Source organism: Neofelis nebulosa, chromosome 16 (genome assembly GCF_028018385.1).
Source record: "Neofelis nebulosa isolate mNeoNeb1 chromosome 16, mNeoNeb1.pri, whole genome shotgun sequence".
Classification (NCBI taxonomy): Eukaryota; Metazoa; Chordata; class Mammalia; order Carnivora; family Felidae; genus Neofelis; species Neofelis nebulosa.
In genome coordinates, this window is record NC_080797.1 from 39,990,454 (window position 1) to 40,013,858 (window position 23,405).

The following is a 23,405-nucleotide window of genomic DNA, read 5'->3' on the forward strand; positions in this document are numbered from 1 at the left end:
CTAATATGCGTGTGAACTCTATAATGGTCTCCCTAGGATGAGCCATCCACTCCACTTAACAACCATTATCTCCTATTCTCTGGGTGGGAGGTGGAGTCTAGGATCAAGTGGGAAGGGCTAGAATCGGAGGTTTAAAAGGGAAGTTTCCCCCATGCCCTTTCTTTCCTGCGCAAGGATACTTTTCTCTACTATCATGGTGAGATTTGATACTAATTAAGAACTGGGTTATTTTTATGCTTCGGGTTTTCTATGAATATTGCCTCTTTCTTCTTGCTTAATATTTAGTAAAATGTTTTTTAAAGAGGCCATCCTCTTTTGCCTGTGCACTTGGGCTGGAGATCTGAGTCGGGAGCTTTGGGCCTTTGGCAGACCGCAGTGGGTGCAGCGACTCGGGACAGAATTTACCAAGGACTCCTTAGCGCAGCTAACCCTTCCCCTTTGCAGCTTTCCCTTTCGGTCTAAACTCTCAGACTCTGAGTGTCAAGAGATTTGGTTTTTTGTTTTGTCTAGGAATGTGTAGTGCCTTTGGGTTTGTTATATTTTTATTTATTTGTACTGTCATGCACATTTTCAGATGAAGAAATGGAGGCATAGAATTCTGATCCTCGAGGTGCTCATTTAGAGATAGAAGAATGAAGCTCCTTTTTGAAGGTGTAGGAGCATTTTCTTTCTAGATTCATTAGGGTGGATAGTGGTGGTTTTTGGCATTAACCTGATAGTGCGTCTTACGCTCAATTCCTGGTGCCGAGTATAATGCCTGGCATATAGTAGGCACTAAGTAAATAGCTTATAGTTGTGCTTGGCCCTCTGGTTGGCATCAGTTGAAATAGATGAAGTTCTTAGAAGCAGAGAGAATCACGCTCTGGCTATTTTCCTAGGAACACAGACAGACCTATGGGAATACTCGGGAACCTCTCTTGGAAAACCTGACTAGCGAATATGACTTGGATCTTTTCCGAAGAGCGCAAGCCCGGGCTTCAGAGGATTTGGTGAGTATGAAAACCTTCAAGCTCTGGACCACTTGGGAAGGGCATGTGGGACTGCCAAGAAGAATGATCAGCCATCAGTTGGCCAGGAATTAAACAAACGTACTTTGCCGCTTGAATCTCTTTCCCCTTCCCCAGCTATCCAGCTTCGAGGTGATCCACCCCATTCATAGTTAAAATTAATTACCCCTCCTCCCTTCTCTTTCCTTTGCCTGTTGGGTTTTCTCTCTCCTTTTCACCTCCCGGAAGGACCAGTTCCGGGTGTGGAGGTATTGAGGCTGGTAAAGACAATAGGTGCCCCTGGGTCTCAGTTGGGTAATTTGCAATTCTGAGAGCCTCTGGACTGGTTGATGAGCCTCTCTGTCCTCTTAACCCCCTCCAGGAACTTGGCTTAGGCTTAGCAGTTTCTTCAGCCCTTCCAGGCTAGCTCTAAAAGAATAGTGAAGAGGAATAATGGAAAAGACTGTAGGTGGATATTTTAGAAAATTCAGCGTTGACCTAGCCAAGTTTCATACATGAAGCTGGTTTTGTGTTCTGCTTTTTATTTACAGTTAGTTTTACACGTAGTTTTGATACCCTAGGCAGAATTTTCAACAACTTTGCTTTTAAAAACTGTGGTACCTCTGATTTAACAGATTAAATGTGTTGAGGGAAACTTAGCTTAAAACCTGAACATCCCGTTAAACCTTTTTTTTTTTTTTTTTTTAATTTTATCAAACACTTAATTTACAAATCCTCCTATAGACTTATTGGAAACTTAGAGGAGGCAGGGTTTGATAGCTGCCCTGGGCTGGGCTGGGTTGGGCTGCTGTGCTATGGCTGGCTTTCTCTGTTCTGCTCCGGAACAGAGCATTCCCCAGGTTAGTCTGTTTCACCGCTCTCCACCTGGTTATGCTGACAAATTCTAGCGACTGAGTAGAGATAGATCCCCAAAAGTATTTTCTACTTTATCTGGAGTTTAGATTACAGAATTAAAGCACCCGTCCATGTTTCAGGAATGTTTTTTTTCTCAGGGACCGAGGTTGAGAGGATGGCCCTCTATCCCAGTAGATTTCTGTCCCAACGATCCATAAGCTTTAGAAGCAGATCTCAAAGCACATTCTAGATACTCTCTTCTGTTTCATTTTAGAAGTGTCCAGTAAGGGTGGGGCATTTGCATTCTTGGTAGATTGCTTTAAAATTTGGTTTGGTGCAGGCTGGTTAAAAACAAAATTTTACCAAGGACTTGTTCTGAGGTTCAAGAGACAAGGCCTGGAGCATGGTAGGGGGGAGCAGAGAGAAGCCGCTTGCTGTCTGTTGAGACCTGTGCCAGGCAGTGTGTAGGCAGGAGTTTTCTAGAAGCCTTCCTGATTATCCATGCCCAGGTAGGTAGCCCTCCATAGTGCAGATTTCTCGTGAGTTAGAAGCCAGTTCTATTTTTCTCATAGCCTAGGGTGGTAGTATGCATAGTAAGCTAACTACGGGTTTTTTAATAACACAGATGATCAATTCTAATCTTCTGACTTTGGATTTCTTCTCCACACTAGGAGAAGTTACGGCTGCAAGGCCAAATCACAGAGGGGAGCAACATGATTAAAACAATTGCTTTTGGTCGTTATGAGCTCGATACTTGGTACCATTCTCCCTATCCTGAAGAGTATGCACGATTGGGACGTCTCTACATGTGCGAATTCTGTTTAAAATACATGAAGAGCCAAACGATACTCCGCCGGCACATGGTAAGTTGTCCGGGTCTGGGGTTCCGCAATCATGATGGTGATGAGCTTTGGAGCTCTAGATATTGCTGTCTGTCTGGATGGCCGTGGTCCATAGCAATGAGATAAAGGCATAGGAAATTGAAAGCCACATCTCAGGGGTGGGGGATTCAGCCTGTGGCAAGGTGTGCTGTGTGGCACCTGAAACAACTGATGTCCCTTAACCACATCCTGTCATACACATTGCCTGCTCCTTTCTGTTTCTCCTTGGGATATAAATGACCTGCGTGCAGTTTTTATGTGTCCCAAGCTAGATGAAAACAAATAGACTTCATTAGATTAGACTTCATTAGACAGAGCAAGGACAACGTTGACTCACCTTTGTATATCCCTAGCAACCAGTGTGGGCAGTAAATGCCCAGTGACTGTTGAATGAATGCTTATTTAAAGGAGGCAAGTTATGAAATGTACAAAATGGGTCCTTTGGTGCCTTCTCAAGTTCAGTGCTTTCTGGTTCCTGAACATTGTCCTTCTGATTTAAATAGGAATAAAGACATGACACTCACTTTATTGGTTACTAGATATTTTGTAGCTTGAAGCCATTTTTCTTTCCCTTGTTGTGGGGTGAAAAGTCTTGTCTGAAACATGGGAATTTCTGGGAGCAGAGATGGGGAAAGACTGGAGCGTTTCTGGCAGGGAACCTTCCTTTCCCTGTTTCTGCAGTCACAGCATATTTGGCTCTAAAACCTTTCAGGGTGTCTTTTCTTCTGTTCCCTCCCCCCTTATTTTCCAGGATTTCCATATGGCCAGCATCTACAACCCAGGGTTTCTGTCTTTCCACTCTTCTCCCTAGTTGGGTTGGGGGATAACTGCATTTTTGTGTTCCCGTCGCTGAACACGTGGTCTGTAGTGTTGTGGCCCAGAACCACCCCTGTGAATTAAGCCATTCAGACCCCTGCACGCTTGACTTCGGGTAGAGAGGGACTGCTGGAGAGATGGGCAGGACTGGTGGAGACCAGTGTGGGGAGAGGGCGGGGAGCGGTACCAGAAGGCCTGGTCTCCAACCGTTGTAGACCATGAGGGGAAGCTAAAATACCGTGCTGCTGCGTGAAAGTAAGGCTGGTATTTTTATGGATGTGAACTTCTCACCATTTAAGTCTTTCTTCTTCCTTTTTGTTTCTGGTTATTTAGTGGCATTAACCAATGAAGTAGTCAAAAAGGGCAGGAAATAGTAGTAGAAGGGTAAAAAAAGGGTTTGGATAAATCTGAAGGCCAGGTAAACATTATGTGTACTTGAGGACCTCCTGCATTAAGTGAGGTACAAGAATCGAATCTCCAGAAATGAAAACCTGTTTTTGTCCACACCTCTTCTGATTCCCATTGCTTTAGGAGTAATCACTGATGTGGGCCTTCTTTGGCCTTTTGGCCAAGAGTTTGGCTTCTGTTTCTAAACCAATGAGTGTCACACTAATTAGGTTATTGGAAAGAGCCAGCATGAATAAGGAGGGTGGATAAAGGAACAGACTGGGTGGAGCTTTCTTGAAGTAATTCCAGTTAATACTTGGATTTACATGTGACCAATTGGGCCATGATTCTTGAGTTGACCAAAAGTCACAATAAAACTTGGTAGAAAATGTTCCACGTACATGCGCTTCTTAAATGATATTTTAAAATGTATTCAGGGGCGCCTGGGTGGCTCAGTCGGTTAAGCGTCCGACTTCAGCTCAGGTCACGATCTCACGGTCTGTGAGTCGGTGAGTTCGAGCCCCGCGTCGGGCTCTGGGCTGATGGCTCAGAGCCTGGAGCCTGCTTCCGATTCTGTGTCTCCCTCTCTCTCTGCCCCTCCCCCGTTCATGCTCTGTCTCTCTCTGTCTCAAAAATGGGAAAAAAAAAATGTATTCACATAAAACTTTTCAAAAGAATTCATCCATTTACAGCAATGGCTGACAGCCTGCATTAAATCGGTTAAGAGGCCACCTGAGTGGCTTAGTCCATTAAGCGACTGACTTCAGCCCAGGTCATGATCTCAAGGTTCGTGAGTTCGAGCCCTGTGTCTATGCTGACAGCTCAGAGGCTGGAATCTGCTTCAGATTCCGTGTCCCTCTCTCTCTGCCCCTCCCCTGCTTGTGCTCTGTCTCTGTCTTAAACCTTAAAAAAAAAAAAATTAGATCTGTTAGCCATTGAAGGTGAGGAAAGGGGGGGGGTATGTTGTGCCCCCTTGTGGCCCGGGTGCCCATTTACCCCTGCAGTTTCTTGTTGCTTGACTTTTTTTTTCCTTTTTTTTTTTTTTTTAAGCCACAGAAAGGACTTGCTCCTCCTATTCCTTATATACCAAAGGGAACACTTTGGTGGGGGTAGTTTTTATTACGGCCTATTTTCTGATCTGAAAACAAGACTTAATGGCTAGGTGGTAGCAAAGTTTACTGGTAAAGGTGAACGTCAAGTATTCTTGCCCTTACTTAGCAACTCTAAGCTGCTGGAAATAAGCTGCTTAAGAATTTCCTGTTGGCACAAGGCGTTTTATAATAAGGGTATTTTTTATTTATCTGTCTTTTACGTAGTAGATGATTTTAATCTCCTGGGTTGAAGTAGGGCCAGAATACCATCTAGAAATCTTGTTCTAAACTGCTATAAAAATACCATAAAAACATTACTATGGTTTTAGAAGACTTTAATTGTTTTACTGAAACAAACTCTCTCTTGCTGTACCTTCTCAAGTGTGTCAGCTGTCTGTCATCTCAGCTAACTAAAGTTTGACCTGTGATTCATTTTCCCTCTTGAGCGGTAGTCTTGTTGGGGAAAGCTTGTTTCCCTGATATGAATTCCATTCTCCTGCAGGCTAAATGTGTGTGGAAACACCCACCCGGCGACGAGATCTATCGCAAAGGCTCCGTCTCTGTGTTTGAAGTAGATGGCAAGAAGAACAAGGTAAACAGTGGCAGGAGGGGTGGCGGCGTCGGCGGTGGTGGTGGTGCATATTCACAGGCTTCAGAAGGCGTGTGTTTGGTCTCCATCTCGCCCTGTAAAGAAGATAAAGTTCAACTATTGACCAAAGTACACTTGCCGTTTCATCAGCAATAATGATCTTTAATTTTAGGCCTTTATCTGATAAGCGTAGGAGTCGCTGGCCCACACATGAATTCTGTTTCTCGGTTTCCAGATCTACTGCCAAAACCTGTGCCTGTTGGCCAAGCTTTTTCTGGACCACAAGACATTATATTACGATGTGGAACCCTTCCTGTTTTATGTTATGACTGAAGCGGACAACACCGGCTGTCACCTGATTGGATATTTTTCCAAGGTCAGCAGGATCTGGAGATTAAGAAGCTAATGGCCACAGCAGGGGTGATTGATGTTGGCATATGGGGACCCAAATCACTGACAAGGAAGAGGCAGTACCCTGGACAGTGATAACCGCCCTTCCCTTGCAGGGGCGGGGGCTCGGGGCTTGGAAATCCATGTATCAAAGGTTGTTTAATGAAAATGTGCAATTCTTTATTGAAAGCTTCTGGTTTATTCATTTCTGGACTTGTGGGCTGGAGCTGCCTATTAATTATTGGCCAAGGCCCTGCCTGCTAACCCTTAAAACCCACATTTTGTAGTCAAGCCAACCCTCCTGGCTCTGCCCTCTGTTGTTAGCCTAAAACCAGGAATATATTCCTTTTGCCTGGCTTTCTAGCTGGGCTCTTTTCAGTGATAACCCCACTGTGCCTTTGAAGACCGAAGGCCAGATTTTGCTTAGGACTTTTTAATATAAACTTTATTGAAGTGTAATCCACATACCATACGAGTCACTCATTCAGAGTGCATACTTAAGTGGTTTTTACTAGAGTTGTGCGGCAACGACACAGGCCCCACTGTTTTCGTTACCCTGGCGAGAAACCCCTAAGCAACATTCCACATTTCCACCCAACCCCTCCCAGCCCTCTATCTCTAGAAGTGTGCCTCTTGTGAACATTTGACATAAGCGGAATCCTCCAGAATGTGGTTTGCTTGTTGACCAACCCCTTCCAAACTGGGGGCTTACTCTTTGGGGGTCTCCCTCTTTCCAGTGGGCAACCCCCTTTTAAAAAAATAGCATTTACAGAGGGCTGCCCGAGACCAACTCAGCAGTCGAAACCTCAGACCTCCTTGCCTTGCGCTGTGACTATAAAGAACTCTGAGTCCGCCCCCTGAAAATGAGACTGATCCCAAGAGCTAGGGAAACCCTGGGATTAATGGCTTTGGCCATACCTAGTAGGTGTGGACCTAACAGCTGTGAGCCACTCCCCGGGACTGGTTAGCCAGATATTTTGCCGGTGCCTAATTCTGAATCTGTGGGACTGCGGACCCCTCTGGTTCCGAACCCTCGTGACCTGCTTCCATCTGTTTGCTCTTGATTTCAGGAAAAGAATTCATTCCTCAACTACAATGTGTCCTGTATCCTTACCATGCCTCAGTACATGAGACAGGGCTATGGCAAGATGCTCATTGATTTCAGTAAGTGACACTGCTAAGGCCCACGCTCCACAAGGGGCAGGGGCTATGGGAACATTGTCATCTTTCTGTCCTGTGGTCCCTGTAGTTCCGGGCAGGCATGTAGCAAGTGAATGAATATGTGGAGAAAAATCTGAGCAATTCCGGCCAGCCTGGTATGTAATGAACCTTCGTTGGACCAACCCGGAGTTGGTACCTGAGAGTAGGAGAAAGAGAGGATAGTGAAGTAAGCTTTTGAGGATTATCCCCGTTTGAGGCTTAGGAACAGCACATACGTGCATAAGGCTTCAAATCTGCTCCCGGATTAGGGATTTCGGTTTTGTAAGGCCTTGTCTAGAGGCAGTCCCTATATATATATACCTGGTGGAGGCTTCGGGCCGCATCAATAGTGTATTCTGTATTTAGGAATTTATTTTTAAACCCCAAGTCAATACTCTCGGCACTTTGCCGTCACTTGTAGACACGCACACAGCAGCAAAAAGTCACTGCATTTTCTCAGCTCCAAACAAGCAGGTGCCTTGTTTCAGCATTCATGGTGTAAACATGTTTGTTTCACGATCCGTCAGTGCTACATTTTTCATATTTTTGTGCTTTTTGTTGCTGGTTGTATTTGTTGTAAATTTAACACTTATTTTTGAGAGAGAGAGAGAGAGACAGCAAGACAGCATAAATGGAAGAGGGGCAGAGAGGGAGACAGAATCTGAAGCCGGCTCCAGGCTCTGAGCTGTCCACACAGAGCCCGACGCGGGGCTCGAACCCACAAACCGCGAGATCATGACCTGAGCTGAAGTTGGACGCTCAACCGACTGAGCCACCCAGGTGCCCCTGTTGGTGATTTTAAATTGCCCCTGAGTGTAGTGATGAAATGCCATCCAGAAAGGCTGTGGGGTGCCTCGCAGAGAAAATACCTGCGTTAGGCAGGCTTCATTCAGGCGTAGGTTGTGGTGCTATTGGCCGGAAGCTGGATGCTAAGGAGTCAACAATGTATGTTAAATAAGTTGTGAAACAGAAACACTTACAACAAGGTTACACAATGGCGGGTTGATGAAAATATGACCGAAGGCTCATAGAAACCGAACCCGGTATTTCCCCTAGGAGCGGTGGTGCGGTATTTGCCGTGACTTCAGAGAACATTTAACTTATAAATGATAATCAACTGTATTCTATGCAGGGTTCACTGTTCTATGACATGTTTTGGTCAAAATTAGAATTCTTAGAGTTAGCTTTCCAGCTTTTCCATGTTTAAACCACCTGGGAAGAGATGAAATCAGGAACAGTCCCACTACCGGGGTGGGGGTGGGGGTGTGCCTGTAACTCTGAAGAGGTGACACCTATCTTATAAACTTGTCTTCATGGAAAATTTCAAACATCCGTAAAAGTAGAATCATTGCCTAAAACCCTCTGTAATGAATGATTAGCATTTTCTGGCCAGTCTTGTTTTAGCTCTGTTTCTACCCTCAATTACTTGGTTGTCTCTAAAAGAAAAGATCTATTTCAAAATGGTTAAAACATACACAAAACCAAACCTCCCCAAATCCCTTAATAACCTAAGTTAGAGTATTCAGATTTCCTTGATTTTATGATTTTGTTCCTTTAAAAAGCACGCGTAATTATTTTTACTTCATTCCAAAGAGAATTGACATATTGGCATTGATAATAGATGTGGCTTGTAAATCACTTGCAGTCTGAAAGTTCCCACTCCATCTGTTTCTTGTTTTTCTTTGCTATTTATTTGTCGAAAGCAGGTTAGTTTCCCACGAAGGTTTCTCAGAGTGGAGTTTGTGGACTGCATCCCCATAATGAGATGTGGGTACTGAGATAATCTATTTAAAAAATTTTTAAATCTCCAAAAACACACAAAGTGACGTAATGAAATGGCTTCCCGTCTCTGTGCCCACTCCCCTGTTCCCAACACACACCTACAGGTAACCATTGTTCTAAAGTTTCTACATGTGAAACCTTCTCGAGTTTTCTTCCTGTCTCCTACAAGTAAATATTAACATAACGTTCTTTCTTTTGGTTTATCCCGAGGTGGCATACCATACAGCAGCCACACTGTATTTTGTTGAATGTCTGAGTCCTAACGTACCGCACAGCAGACGGTTCTCGTTAGGCCTGCCACGTTGGCACAATGTCGTTTGCCGTTCGGATGAAATAACAGTGTGTGTGTTCCATTCCCTGGCAGGTTATTTGCTTTCCAAAGTGGAAGAAAAAGTTGGCTCCCCGGAACGCCCGCTCTCCGACCTGGGACTCATAAGCTATCGCAGTTACTGGAAGGAAGTGCTTCTCCGTTACCTGCATAATTTCCAAGGCAAAGAGATTTCTATCAAAGGTTGGTGTTTTGACTCTTGAAGATGGTTGGTACCCAAGATGTCAATGCCACTGAATAGTCCAGCTTTTCCACTGGCCCCGCTGTGCGTGTAACCTGCAAAGAGAATGCCTCATTCTGTGTCTCATCTGAATATGAGAATAGAAGGCCCACTGAATACGGGGCACTGCAGAGACTCTCCCTAAAGGTGCCTACGGGTTCCAGAGCGTTTGGCCCCTTGGGAATGGTTATCGATTTGGTTTCACAAACCTGGGGTTGGTAACAAAAGTCCAGAAAGAAGAAAAACGTTTATTTTCCATCAAGTCTTTTGGCACACACAGGAGCTGGTAAGACATCCCTGTATATTTACGCCAGGGTGGAAGAATTTAATCAGGTCTGTCTTTGACCTTGATTTCCATAGGGGCCGGAGTGATTTCTTGCTGTACTATTCCTCTTTTGTAGTTATTAGAACCGGTCAAATGAACGTTTTGTAAACTTTTTCTGAACAGGTTGGGTTGAGTATCAAAGATTCCAACCATTTGGATTTCCTCTAAGGGGGGGGTGGCGGTAGGGAGGCTCAGTTGGGGGTTTGAGGGTTTGCACTTTGGCCAGGTTCTCAATAGTGCTTCTATTTCAGAAATTAGCCAGGAGACAGCTGTGAATCCTGTGGACATTGTCAGCACTCTGCAAGCCCTTCAGATGCTCAAGTACTGGAAAGGAAAACATCTAGTTTTAAAGAGACAGGTAAAGTTTTTGTCAGCTGCTGGCTCATGTCTAAATGTCTCTTAAGGCTTAACAGCGAAGTGGGGGCTTAACACCCAAAAGGCAGCCCTCTCTTTTTTTCCTTTTTTTTAATGTTTAGCGTTTTGGAGAGAGAGAGACAGTGAGTGGAGGAGGGGCAGAGAGAGGGAGACACAGAATCCAAAACAGGCTCTGAGCTGTCAGCACAGAGCCTGACTCGGGGCTCGAACTCACGAACCATGAGATCACAACCTGAGCTGAAGTCGGACGCTTAACCGACTGAGCCACCCAGGTGCCCCCTGCCTTCTCTTCTTAAAGGAAGAGTTTGCTTAGATACACCTTTCACTGGGTGTCTCTCTCTCTCTCTCTCTCTCTCTCTCTCTCTCTCTCTTTTTTTCATAGGCAGCAATGTCTGTTAGGCTTGTCTCCCTCCTATCTTCCCCTCTCAGAAACTTTGGGTAAGCTCCTGTCTCAGATTTGGATGACACAATTGAAGCCGCTCAGTTAAGCAGCTTTGTGTCCCACAGTACTCGTGTCGTTGCGTGATTTTCTTCGATTGGAAAAAATTGCCCATCTGTAGAGGGGAATCTTCGTAGACCGCAGGGCTCGTGCAAGTGCTTTTAAATTCCTTTAACAAATTCCATCTCAAGTCATGGCCACTTTTAATTTGATTTGGTTGACTCCTGTATAAGAAGGGAAGATGAATAATTTTCACTTCTTACGGAGGACACAGTAGGAAGAAACGGATTCTGCGGGAAAGCATTTTGTAAATCTGGAGATATTTTTATACCTCTTTCACACCTTAGCATATCGTTAAACTTGGGGCGATTCCTTCCTGACTGACCAGCATTTTGGAATCTGTATGTACAAAGACATTTTCGTTGAACGCGTATAATAATTTTTCCTGTTGTTCTCCCTCCCCCAGGACCTGATTGATGAGTGGATAGCCAAGGAGGCCAAAAGATCCAACTCCAATAAAACCATGGATCCGAGCTGTTTAAAATGGACCCCTCCCAAGGGCACTTAAAGTGACCTGTTACTCTGAGCCAGCGAACCCCAGCAGTAGGAATCCGTACCCTAGGGATCTGTCTGTCATTTCTGTTGCTCTTGTGATTGGCAAGTACAGTATCCTCTGGGAAGGTCATGCCCCTCAGGACTGTCCTGGCTCCGAGCCTCACGTACTCTGCAGACGCTGGTTCTGAGGAACTGTTGTTTCGGCCTCAGTGAGGTTGCCTGGATGGGATCTCGAGTAGACTTGAGCACAGATCCCTCGTAGCACTGACCCAAGGTGTTCTGTTTGGTACTGTACCTGTCCAGTCACTGGTTCCCCTCGTGCCCTCTAGCCCCTTCAGGTTGTGTTGTGTCTCCCGAACTTTGTAATAGTGCATCTTGCTGCCCCGGTCACCAGACTTCCAAATAACGGTTGTCGCCACCAGGACCTTTCCAGTTACTCCTTAACGTGTATTTTTTTTTTATTTTTTATTTTTTGGAAGAGCAGGGAAGAGGGAACGCTTGTGAGTGTGTGCCCACTCGGAGGGGTCCATTCCCTTTGGATTTTTATCTCCCTTGCAGTTCCCCCCCCCCCCCCCCCACCATTTCTATTGAAAGGTCTGATTTTGATCAGCGTCCAGCTGACCGGAGACCTGTAGTTTTTAACTTGGTAACAGTATGTAATTTATCCGAATGAAATGGAGAAGGAGGGTTGAGAGGTGGTGATTCTGTCCCTGGCGTTCACCTGCAGTGAACTTGCAGTGTCTCGGGGGAAGCCAATGAGTGCTCCTTGCCTCCCCGGGAAGTGCCCAGTCCTGAATGTATTCTCCTCCCCTAACTCCCCGCCCCGTTTTATGTACATCTGCAGGTGCCAAAATAATGTCCAGGTCGCACGCTCCCTGGGTCGTTAGGCTGCACGGACCTTTCCCCAGGACCCGCCAGTCTGATCTGGCACACACCCTTACTTCTGTCCCAGTCGCGGTGATTTTTTTTTTTTTTTTTTTTTTTTTTTTTTTGCCCGGACATCCCTGGAGAAGTAGGAAGTGACCGCGAGGGACTTCCGGATCTCCTCTCAGCCCATGACTCAGCAGGGCAGAGTGGCCACCACCCCCCCCCCCCCTCCCGCCAACGTTGGCTCCTCTTCGACAGTGCCTCACCCTCCCCTCTTGAACTGAAGCACTCCTGCCCTTCCAAGAACTCCTCCTCCATTTCCTTTTTTGGGATCTGCCACCATCCCTACCCAACCTCCCCCCCCCCCCGCCCCGCCCCGCCCCGCCCATTCTCTGGTCTCCTATTTTTGGTTTCAAGCAAAGGAAGAGATGCTCCCTCTAATTTCTGTCCGGCCCATTATAACCTGCTATCTTGGGGCAGCTTTTGATGTAGGACCCGCCACCCTTCCCAACTTGGTCGCCTCCAACACCGCTGTCTTCGTGTGGAGCCCTCCCCACAATCCCGACTCTGGTCATTTGTGCCTTTCTCCTGTCATCTCTGTACACTACTTATACTCACTGTGGGTTGGGGGGAGCTAATTTTAAGCATGTTCAGTGGCAGCTCCCTGCCAGTTTCAGTGTCACTGTTAAAAGTTTATCCAAAAGCAACTTCACTGGGGGTTTTCTTAAGGGGTAAAGGCCTTTTATCGAAGCTAACCCTTCCCCACATGTGGTAGAATGTGCTGTTCTATATCTACTCCTCAATAAAGCATGTTCTCTGCTCAAGCCCGTTTTGCGCAGGAGCCTTTCTTTGTCTGGACGGGGTGCCGAGGACCCGGCGCTCCTAGTGCGCGCGCTTGGGGTTTATCTTCCCCAGCAGTAAGCTGACTGTTGAGGGATGTGGTTTGTGGCTGTGGAATTTTTTTTTTGTCTTCTCTGATGCAGGCTATCTATAGAGGGAGTGATTGCTCCGAACTCTTCTCGGTGGGATGGCTTCTCTCTGCCTCACTCAGTTGCCGCTAATAGGTATGCATAGCAGTGATGGGTCAGTATTCCTTTTTTTTTTTTTTTTTTTTCCTTAAAGTAAGCTGTATGCCCAACGTGGGGCTCGAACTCCTAAATCCGAGATCAAGAGTCACATGTGCTACAAACTGAGCCAGCCTGGTGCCTCATTATTATTAGTGCATTTTCCTGTGATTCCAAGTGCAAAGGAACCAGCAGGAAGTTGGATAGCCGGGGTACAGTGGCTACTTGGAGTGGAGTGGGGACAGGTTTCCCTCTCTTCACTAAGCTCCTTTGTTAATAGCATTATCTCCTCCCAGTCGCTGACTCCCAAGTTGAGAGGATTTCTGAAAGGAGCTCATTTGCCCTGGAACGTTTACCCAGTGCAGGAAAAGGAAGGCTGGCACAGTTGAGTGGCCGACTCTTGATTTTGGCTCACGTCATAGTCTTCCGGTTTCCAGAACAAGCCCCTGGTCGGGCTCCACGCTCACAGCACGGAGCCTACTTGGGATTCTCTCCCTCTCGGTCCCTCCCCCTCTTGCTTACTCTCTTTCAAAATATATAAATTCTTAAAAAAGAAACAAAGACCCTTCTTAAACTCTTAGAATGATGTATACCCAAATCTCCCTATTCTAGATATTTGTATCAAAGGGAAATTCTGCTCACTCGCATTTCTTTTCTTTTTTTTTTTTTTTTTTAATGTTTTGATTTATTTTTGAGACAGACTGAGCATGAGCAGGGGAGGGGCAGAGAGAGAGAGGGAGACATAGAATCTGAAGCAGGCTCCAGGCTCAGAGCTGTCATCACGGAGCCCGACGTGGGGGCTCGAACCCACTGACTGAGATCACGACCTGAGCTGAAGTCGGACGCTTCACCGACTGAGCCACCCAGGCGCCCCTGCTCGCTCACATTTCTAAAACATTGGAATGTGTCATGTGAGCCATGAGCCTGGAATGCTGTCAGGGCACTAGAAGTTTTCTCGCGCACAGTCCGGATCCCAAGACTCAGCTGATTGCCACCCAACGTGCCTTACGGAAAAGTAAAAGATTTCTCTGGTTTAAATCCCCTACAGGTATGGGAACAGAGTGTTCACTTCCTGGGCGATTTTGTGTAAGACTGACCCCTCTGACTCTTTTTACCTGCACAAAAGCAACTCGGCTGCTTACGCTCTTTTCTAGCAGAACAAGTCTGGAATTATTCCTGGATCCAGCTCCTGAAACCCTCTAAGTGGAAGCGCCTACTCTATTTCCGGAGGAGAAGGGAGCCCTGGCGTGTGCTGGCTACTTCCTGTATATGCTTGGCACTGCTATGAGCCTTCCCACTGCCTCTGACCCTCACGTCAGCCCCACACAGGAGTAATTCACACTGGTTCTGCAGGACGCCTGGAGCCTAAGGTGACAAACAATGAAGGCAGAACATTCATTTTGTAGTCTGTCCAGCGTGAGAACCTAACACCCTACCCTCTATCTTTCTCCACGTTTTTGGTTCCATGATAATCAGTCATCCCCCCCACCCCTCCACTTTTTAAAAAAAAAATGTAATGTTTATTTTGGAGAGAGCGTGAACAGGATGAGGAGCAGAGAGAGAGGGAGACACAGAATCCGAAGCAGGCTCCAGGCTCCGAGCTGTCCTCACGGAGCCCGACGCGGGGCTCGAACTCACCAACCCGCAAGATCATGCCCTGAGCCAAGATCAGACGCTCCACTGACTGAGCCATCCATCCATGCACCCCAGTCATCCTCCCCCCTTGGGATTTCCTTGGTTCAGCCACAGGCACCCATACTTCCAGTGGTTTCCGTTGCAAGAAAAATAAACGTGGAAGCTTTCAGATGAAGGAAAGGACTTCAGTTGACCCTATAAGCAGCAGCTGGGGGCCAGAGACCTGAACCAGGAAGCAGAAGCCTTTCCCTGTTCTGGTGCTGCTGAGTTTAGGATTGAGCTATTCAGTAAGCATCATCCCTTCCTGAGGTTTCCTTCCCTCCTCATACCTCGCTCTTCTTCATGGGAAAATTGGAGGCTCAGAGTTCTTGCTGCTGGATTATAGAAACCAAGTCCTGATTCCCTCTGATTCCAGACCTGTTAACGATGCCATCATGAGCCCCGTGATCCCTCTGCCTGTTATTCCCATTTCTCCCAAGGAAGTAGAGGGAGTCAAGTGATTTTTTTTTTTTTTTTTTTTTTTTTTTTTTTTTTTTTATAAACAATATGGTTTACCCTGTATAGGCCAAGATGACACTTGTGATTGTTAGCTTTGTTTTTGTCCCTGTAGTTCTGGGCAGATGGCCTGCCTAGGGTTGGGAATGGTCTTGCATGGAGTTGATGCAAAAAGTAGTTGGTTCGAATGGAGGTTGGGGCTACGTATGAAAGGCCAGTAGGAAAACAGACCACAGCTTACGGTACACATTTCTGGAATACGGAATGGGATGGAAAGCGTCGACTTACGGTGTATTAGTAACTTCACCTTCCTGCCTTTTCATCCAAAGAGCCACTGATAGGCCAAATGGCATCCAGGAAGTGCAGGTTGTGTGACCGGTGCCGGGGTGCCGGGGTCACGCGTCGTAGCTCTCTGCAGAGACCATCATTTTTTTTCTTCTGACCTTTTGAGAAAAACTAGCCTTGGATCTTCTGGAATGCACGCGATGCTGATACACACACGTTTGTCTACGGTTCAGGAGACCCCGCCTTCGAAGTCCATTCCTGCATTGAGGTTCAGAAATAAGAAACTTGGTTTGTGAAAGCTTCTGTGAGCAAGTGTGAACCCCGCCTTCACACCCCCTCCAGAGCCCTCAACTGGTTTGTGTGTGCAGGCTCAAATGACCGGTCCCACGGAGTAAGGTAAAGTGACTGCTGAGGGAGCGGGCCTGGCTGGCTGTGGCTCTCCACTTCCTCCCATGGCCTCCCAAGTGTGCATATATACAAAACGCGGCACGGGGTTCTGCGTGTTAGGATAAAGTGAAAACTTGGTTAACTATGTGGGGTGTGCCAGGAGTTGTAGATACAATCTTTTTTTTTTCTTTTTTTTTTTAACGTTTATTTATTTTTGAGACAGAGACAGAGCATGAACGGGGGAGGGTCAGAGAGAGGGAGACACAGAATCTGAAACAGGCTCCAGGCTCTGAGCGGTCAGCACAGAGCCCGACGCGGGGCTCGAACTCACGGACCGCGACATCATGACCTGAGCTGAAGTCGGCCGCTTAACCGACTGAGCCACCCAGGCGCCCCGTAGACACGATCTTTGGTCTTCAGCTGGGTCATGGAATTCTAAGCACTAGACGTGCTGGATTTGCCCCGGCACTTTCTGCTCCAAACTTGTATGACTGCCTCTCCCAGACTGTCTCCTGCCGAGGGGGGGCAGTGTAATTGCCCACTTCCTTTGTGGTGTCTTCCAACCAAATGCCAGTGTCACCGAGGAGGAAACAAAGGACCGCCCGGTGGTGACAAATGCCCCTGGTGCTGAAATACCAGTTTGTCTCCTCAGCCTTGTGCAAGACCTTAGAGATGCCGGTCATGTGGCCGCCATTTGCGAGTTTGGGGGCTTGTTTATTTGTGCCAAGAGTGGAGAAAAATAACCTGTGCTGTTGCACAACACGGGCTCCGTTGCTCGCCCCAGACGGTCTCTGTGAGATATAAACACCTTTATCCTTGACCCGTCACGTTCATTCCAAGCAGCCTTCCCTTCTTCACTGGGGGTTCGTTTCTGGGAACAGCTCACCTATTTATTCCAGAGTTATTAGAAACCTACACTCTTGTCTGTCTGTCTGTCTCTCTCTCTCTCTCTCTCTCTCTCACATACACACACACACACACACACACACACACACACAGGTGTGGTAGATCATCTCCAGAGCTGGCCACCAGCAGTCTCTGCCATTTCTGGCTATGTGTTCTGTTCCTCCCAGCAAGAGCCATCCTTTTCCTTCTGGAGAGTGGGCTGGACTCTTCACTTGTTTTGACCCCTTGAATGAGGCAGAAGTGATAGGCTGGTGGCTTCCGCTTTTGCTGTGGGAAACCAGCTGAGATGTTTCCACACCCAAAGCTTGAGCGAAAGTGAAGAGTGAGGGCCGTGCGAAGAGAGACCGGGCGTGGGAGGAGGTGCAGAAGTGGAATACGGAGATCCCAGGCTTCCCTCCTGAATGCGGCCTCGGCAGTGACCCCTGCTGGCACCGCATGAAACTAAAGAAACGCAAGGGTGAAATACCGTTCGAAGCCCTTCCTTGCAGATGATTTTGACACACAGCGTTGGGCAAGGGCAGAAGAGAACTTTCGAAATGCGAGGACAGGAATTGAGTTTGGCCTGTAGGTTGCCTCAGCTGGTTGCCTGTGACTGGAAACCAGATGTGCTTGGCAAAGAGCCACCCCCTGTGTAACTCCAGGGGCACTATTCCTAGGCCATACTACGGCAGCCTGGGAGCCACTTCGAGCCCGGTGTGGCCATTCAGCTTGTTTCAGCTGTCAAGTTGCTTCTGAGGTCCCTGCCTGGCCTTGGAATCTCAGCTACCTCCTTATGGAAGCGGGTCAGGAAGAGTGGAGAATATCCTGCTGTCCAGACGTGGCTCGTCGCCTCCCTGCTCATCCACGGGGCTTTCCAATGCTTGTTGGATTAAGGTCACATTCATCCTGGCTTTCAAGTCTTTCCATAAGCTGGTTCAGCTCACATGGCCTTGGTGGTTCCCCTAAGACACAGCCTCAGAGTGCAGCTGGCTTAGTCTCTACCCCCTCTTTTTTCTGGATAGTCCTCCCCTAAGTGTGTTCCACTGAACCCTATAGTATGGGCAAAAAGGATACTGTAGCCACACGAGCTAGGAAATCAACTCAGTTAAAAAGTAGCGGTATGTTTCTTGACTTCAGAGCTTCCCAAAACCTCCCTCTTGGGCTTTTCCTAGAGGAAAACACAGTAACATTTCCTAAAACGATCCAATCTGGAAGGAGACTCCTGCAAGACTGGTATGCTGGGGAGGGTGGGGAGTGGGGGGGGTGGGTGGGTAGACATTTGGAAGTTTCTTCCCCACCAATTGAAATGGCCCAGCTAAAAAGGAGTTCCTTGTGAAGCCTTAATTCTGCCTGGGACTTGTCTGTACGGTTGTAGGCGTATACCAAGCGAGTGGAGGGGTTTGGGTGTTTGGAGCGAAGGCACCTTGGCTCAAATCCTGGGTCTGCCATTTCCTGTGTAACTTCAAGCGTGTGGCTTATTGTCACCTGCAGAGTGAGGATAGTAACTATGAAGGGAAATTGTCTTGCAGAATGCCTGGCTTATACACAGATGTTCATTTGTCCAAAAACAAAAAACAAACAAAAAAAAACCTTGCAGTCTCCTGGAGGAGGCAGATATGAATACATATGATTTCTTTTTTTTTTTTTCAACATTTTTTTAAATTTATTTTTGGAAAAAAAAATTTTTTTTCAACGTTTTTTATTTTTATTTTTGGGACAGAGAGAGCATGAACGGGGGAGGGGCAGAGAGAGGGAGACACAGAATCGGAAACAGGCTCCAGGCTCCAAGCCATCAGCCCAGAGCCTGACGCGGGGCTCGAACTCACGGACCAGACCGCGAGATCGTGACCTGGCTGAAGTCGGACGCTTAACCGACTGCGCCACCCAGGCGCCCCAGAATACATATGATTTCTAATTGTGATCAGTGCTGCGAAGGGAAAAGGACCCGGGGTGGGGGCAGCAGTGGAGGCCGCTGGTTGAGCTTGGTTATCAAGGAATCCCTGAGAAGACCCTTTATCTTGAACGATGAGTTGGCCAGGGGTGGGGGAGTGGAGGGATGGGGGCAGCTCTCCCAAGGCAGAGAGAGCCTGGGTATGTAGCCGGGTGTAGGTGAGCCCTGGTGTGTGTGAGGGCCTGAGAGCCCGGCTGTGGGGGAAGGAACAGCACAGACTTGGAGGCCTTGACTGTCAGGTTTATCCCTGGAAGCTGAACTGCGGCCAGCAGGGGGCTGGCAGGATCCTATTTCCCATTTTAAAAGGTCATGCTCTGGGTGGCGCATAGATGGGGGTGGGTCTGGCAGTCAGGTGGGAAAGCAAGGAAGTAGGGGGGGTGTCGCCCTCCCGGCAAGGGAAGACCGCGGTTTGCACAAAGGGTGGTCGTGGAGGGGGCAGGAATTTGAGATGGATTTTGGAGAAGCCAAGAACTGGGGGACGTATTCGATGTGAGGCACGAGGAGTAGAGAGAGGGTGGCTCCCAGGTTTCTACTGGGCACGCAGAGGTGCCATTTGTGGAGATGCCCACCACGGTGGGGGGGGGGGGGCGGGAGGGGGGAGGAGTGCCTTTGGGGCGGTCGGTGAAGAGTTCAGCGTTAGCACCTGCTGAGGTTGAGAACCACACGGTATGTGTGTGATAAGCTGTGGCTGCGATTATTTATCTCAGGTACCTGTATTAAGTTTGGCTCCCTCATGGCTCTCTAGAGACAGAGACTCCCCGAGGACAGGAAGTGTGAGCCCTTCTGTCAAAACACTCTCCAAGGACCTCTTAGGCGCCAAGCCCTACTTTGGCTCTGGGATAAAGACGCATGGGATGTGGTCCGCGTGCTTGAGAAACCCTGCTGACGGGACGTGTGAGCTAGAAGATCCTATATTGAGTGATGTCATGGAAGTATGTGCAAGGTGCTTTGGAAACTCAGAGGCGGGAATGAATGAGTAGTTCCCAGCTTGGGAAAGCTTTTCAGAGACATTGACCTCTGAGTAAGAATTCCCCAGCATGGTAGGTGCGGGAACCAGAAGTTGAGGGAACGTGGTGGGGGGTGAGATCAGGATCAATGGAGAGCAGGGAGTGGCCTTTGCACATCTCAATCCCCCCTGTAAGGCTCGTTAGATCTTCAAGGACAAATCTGTGTCCCCCTTCTTCCGTCTGAGTTCCTGGCCCAGTGCCGGCACAGAGAGGAAGCTCACTAAATATTTGGTGACTCCAGCTTCTCTTAAATGTCCCAAATTTCAGTCCTCTTTGCCACTCCTTCAAGTTGGGCTATGAAGTGACCCGCCTCTTGGGACCACAGCACTGGGTGGGGGAACGGGGGATAGGAGTTCAGGAGTGGATGGAGTAAGGGGTGCATTAACTGGGGAATTCTTCAGGGGTGTCTGGAGAGGGCTTGCACCGCCCCCACTCCCATCTGGCTCACTGGCCGTGCGTGAGGTGGGAGAAGGAAGAACGGGGAGACCTGAGGTTGATTCAGGGCTCATGATGAACAGGATGGAGGCTATTTTATTACAGGTCGAATAGAGGGATCTATCTTAACTGGTTGTGCTGACCCCATCTGGCTGCCCCTTACTGGTCTCTGCTTTCACTGAAACCTTCCCTGGCACCCAGATGAAGGGCCTGCCCTCTCCTCCAGTGCCGTCTTTCCCTCCCTTTAAAAACAGCCTGGGGGCGCCTGGGTGGCTCAGTCGGTTAAGCATCTGACTTCGGCTCAGGTCATGATCTCACGGGTCGTGAGTTCAAGCAAGCCCCACGTTGGGCTCTGTGCTGACAGCTCAGAGCCTGGAGCCTGTTTCGGATTCTGTGTCTCCCTCTCTGTCTCTCTGACCCCCCCCCCCCACCACTGTTCATGCCCTGTCTCTCTCTGTCTCAAAAATAAATATTAAAAAAAATTTTTTTAATAAAAAATAAAAACAGCCTGGCCACCCCACTCCCAAAAGATCAGATGTACCCCTCCCAAAAAAACTCTAACCCGTTTCCTCCTTTGTGGAAAGAGGGACACAGAAGCTAAATGTTATATACCCTAGAGAATTAATGAATTGTCTTCTGCTGAGCCCACACAACTCCTTACTCGTTCCTTTACGTAGCCCCTCCACGCTTACTCCCTAGCTTTGCCCTCCGTGGTTTCATTCTGGTAGGCGGGCCCGTTTCTAAGCATCCCAGAGTCGTCTGTGCCCTGCCTGCCTATTAACCCCTGGGGCTGCGACAGTGGTCTCCCCATCAGACTGGGGGCTCCCTAAGGGTAGGAAGTGTTTCGTTGCTCCGGAGCTCTCCCCAGTGCTCAGCATGAACTAGCTGCCTGTGTCCCAAAAGCAAAGCAGTTACTTGAAGAGCCCCTTTTTATACATGAGAATTGATGAAGGAGGACCCGGGATCCAATTCCTCTCCAGGTCAGTGGACCCATGGATTCGGGTCGTTGAGATGATGACCTTTGAGTAGGGAAAAGGGTGTCTGCTTTCAGGCTGGGGCTGTCCTACTTACCTGTGTCCCAAAGGTGGGGACCAGGGCTGTTTAGAATTTCCCTTTGCGGTTCTGGAAAAGACCTTGCCTGCTGCCCTGCTGGGCACCTGGGCATTCCTGCCGTCTACCCTGTGCCAGAGAAGAAACTGCTCACTGTTTGTCCGTTTATTGAGCCCCTACTGTGTTCCAGGCACAGGAGACGTGGAAGCAGGTAGCACTCGGCCCTTGCTTAGTCGCCAGATGGGGGCTGAGTGCCGAGGGAGGGCAGGGTCAGCCCCAGCTCGCAACTGAGACAACAGTGCCTTTATGCGTCACCATTGCCTAACACTGAAGAGTCCTGGAAGGAACCACAGTGAGTTCAGTGAGCCGGCTGGGACATGGCTGCGTCGGGGCGTGGGAGACGCACGGAGAAGCGCGTTGGCCTGGCCGCTGTAGCTGGAACGTCCAGGTAAGGAGACGGGGTTTCGGCCCCTGGGAAGTGTGCGGTGGGCGCTCTCACTCTGACCTGTGGTCCTTGTCCTCTCTGCCTGGGAAGGGTTCTGTGCATGACGGCGGCGGTTAGAAGAGCCTTGTCTGTCCCACCCCCACCCCCACCCCTGGAGGGCTTCCCCAGTCACTCCCCTCTCGGCCCTCCACTTCCCTACCCCCAGGCTGTACATATGTTGGACAAATGACAAGTTCATCTGTCGGGTATCATATCTTTCTGGATTCAATCGCAAGCGCCTCCAGAGCACGGATGGGCCAGCCCTCAGCTATTCTAAAAGAAGGGCAGTGCTAATCCAGTATTTGAAAGGCCAGAGGCCCTCCTGGAGATGTATAAGGTGCAGCGGACTAGGCAGCAGGAGACCCAGCGTTCGTCCCTGCTGTCCTCAGCTCACTGTGTGACTTTGGGCAAGTTGCTTCCCATCCCTGCAAAATGACGATCCCTGCCCCACACTCTGCATGGAGGGACACTGATCCCGTGTTGGTACTGAGGTGACTTCCATGGCCCTTCAGATGGAATCGCTCAGACATTTAGAAAAGAGTCTTGGGGTGGGGGTGGGGGTGGGGGAAACAGAGGACTTGCCATCTGGATGGAGAGGGTCCAGCTTCAGGACTACAGCTGTCTCGGGCCTGGATCACCAAAGGGACCGCCTCCCTGCACCTCAGCTGCGTTCTTCTATGGGACATCTGCCTAATGGCTGGTGGGGACCCTGCTCTGTTTGTCCAGCTGCTGGGCCCCCACCGTGGAGACGCAGTGAGGCGTCTGGTCGCTTTCTCCTGATGCCCTTGCAATCCGCTGGAGGCTCTCACCTACATTCTCTAGAGGGTCCTGCCCTGCCCAGGAGGCCCCACACTCTTTGTGCCTGCTGGTGGGTGCCCTGGGGGTGGAGCTAGAAGAGACAGAAAAGAAGGAGAGCAGCACAGTAAGGCCGTCCTGGGACCCAAGAAGGGCAGGGCAGGGCAGGGCAGGGCAGGGCCAGCCCTGGGGCCTTGTAAATGCAGTCGTTCCTCAAGCATCCTGGGAGTTGAGGAAGAACCGTGGATTGGTTCATTTCACTCACTGATTTCATTCATTGATTTCCGCCTCTTTCTCCTTCACCGTCCCTCCCTTTGCCGTTCTTTCCACAGACACCTAGGGGGCCCCTCTCACTGATGGAAACTCGCGTTGTGGGTACAGAGGAGACAGCAGACCTGCTCCTGCCCGAGGTGGGAGGGGCGCCACTCTGGGGACACCAGTCACGTGACCCAGCAAGGCAGGGCAGGGCAATGTGCCAAGGACAGCACGGCGCCCAGGGTAGGGCAGGCAGTGGGGGAAGGAGAGGTGGGGCTTGGAGTCAAGCCTGTGAGAGCAGCCCGGAGGATGTGGTGAGTCGTCAGAGCATTGGACTTGATCCTGAGTCCTGAGGGTGTGGTGGGTCAAGGTTGGTCGGTTTTCTTTTGATTTTTTTCCCCCTCTTTTCACCAGGGATTTGGGGCAGGGTACCGGCTGCTCAGATTTGCACTTTTCAGATCCTTCTAGGCTCAGTGTGGGCAATGGATTGGTTAGTTTTTCCAATTCCAGCCTTTAGACCCAAAGTGATTTTGAAACCTTTGGGCAGAACTGGCTGTATCCTGTCTCTTCCTTATCCCTGCAACTACTCCC

General features: G+C 48.7%; 1 protein-coding gene and 1 long non-coding RNA gene across 4 annotated transcripts in view; one reads left to right on the top strand and one right to left on the bottom strand.

Moving 5' to 3' along the window:
* KAT7 (lysine acetyltransferase 7) overlaps positions 1-12,910 on the top strand; it is a 31,781-nt gene extending 18,871 nt beyond the window's left edge. For all 3 annotated transcript variants that reach the window (XM_058702496.1, XM_058702495.1, XM_058702493.1), the window contains 8 exons: positions 879-989; positions 2,513-2,704; positions 5,519-5,608; positions 5,841-5,981; positions 7,066-7,159; positions 9,342-9,488; positions 10,102-10,208; positions 11,131-12,910. In XM_058702496.1, coding sequence (XP_058558479.1) covers positions 879-989; positions 2,513-2,704; positions 5,519-5,608; positions 5,841-5,981; positions 7,066-7,159; positions 9,342-9,488; positions 10,102-10,208; positions 11,131-11,232 — 984 coding nt within the window. In that variant the 3' untranslated portion in view covers positions 11,233-12,910. The remainder of the gene's footprint in view (positions 1-878; positions 990-2,512; positions 2,705-5,518; positions 5,609-5,840; positions 5,982-7,065; positions 7,160-9,341; positions 9,489-10,101; positions 10,209-11,130) is intronic.
* An 8,520-nt stretch (positions 12,911-21,430) lies between these two features.
* LOC131497536 (uncharacterized) lies at positions 21,431-23,400 on the bottom strand. The gene is made up of 2 exons (XR_009255004.1): positions 22,578-23,400; positions 21,431-21,819 (listed from the first exon to the last, which is right to left on the bottom strand). It is a non-coding gene; the product is annotated as an uncharacterized LOC131497536 (long non-coding RNA).
* Between the last annotated feature and the right edge of the window lie 5 nt (positions 23,401-23,405).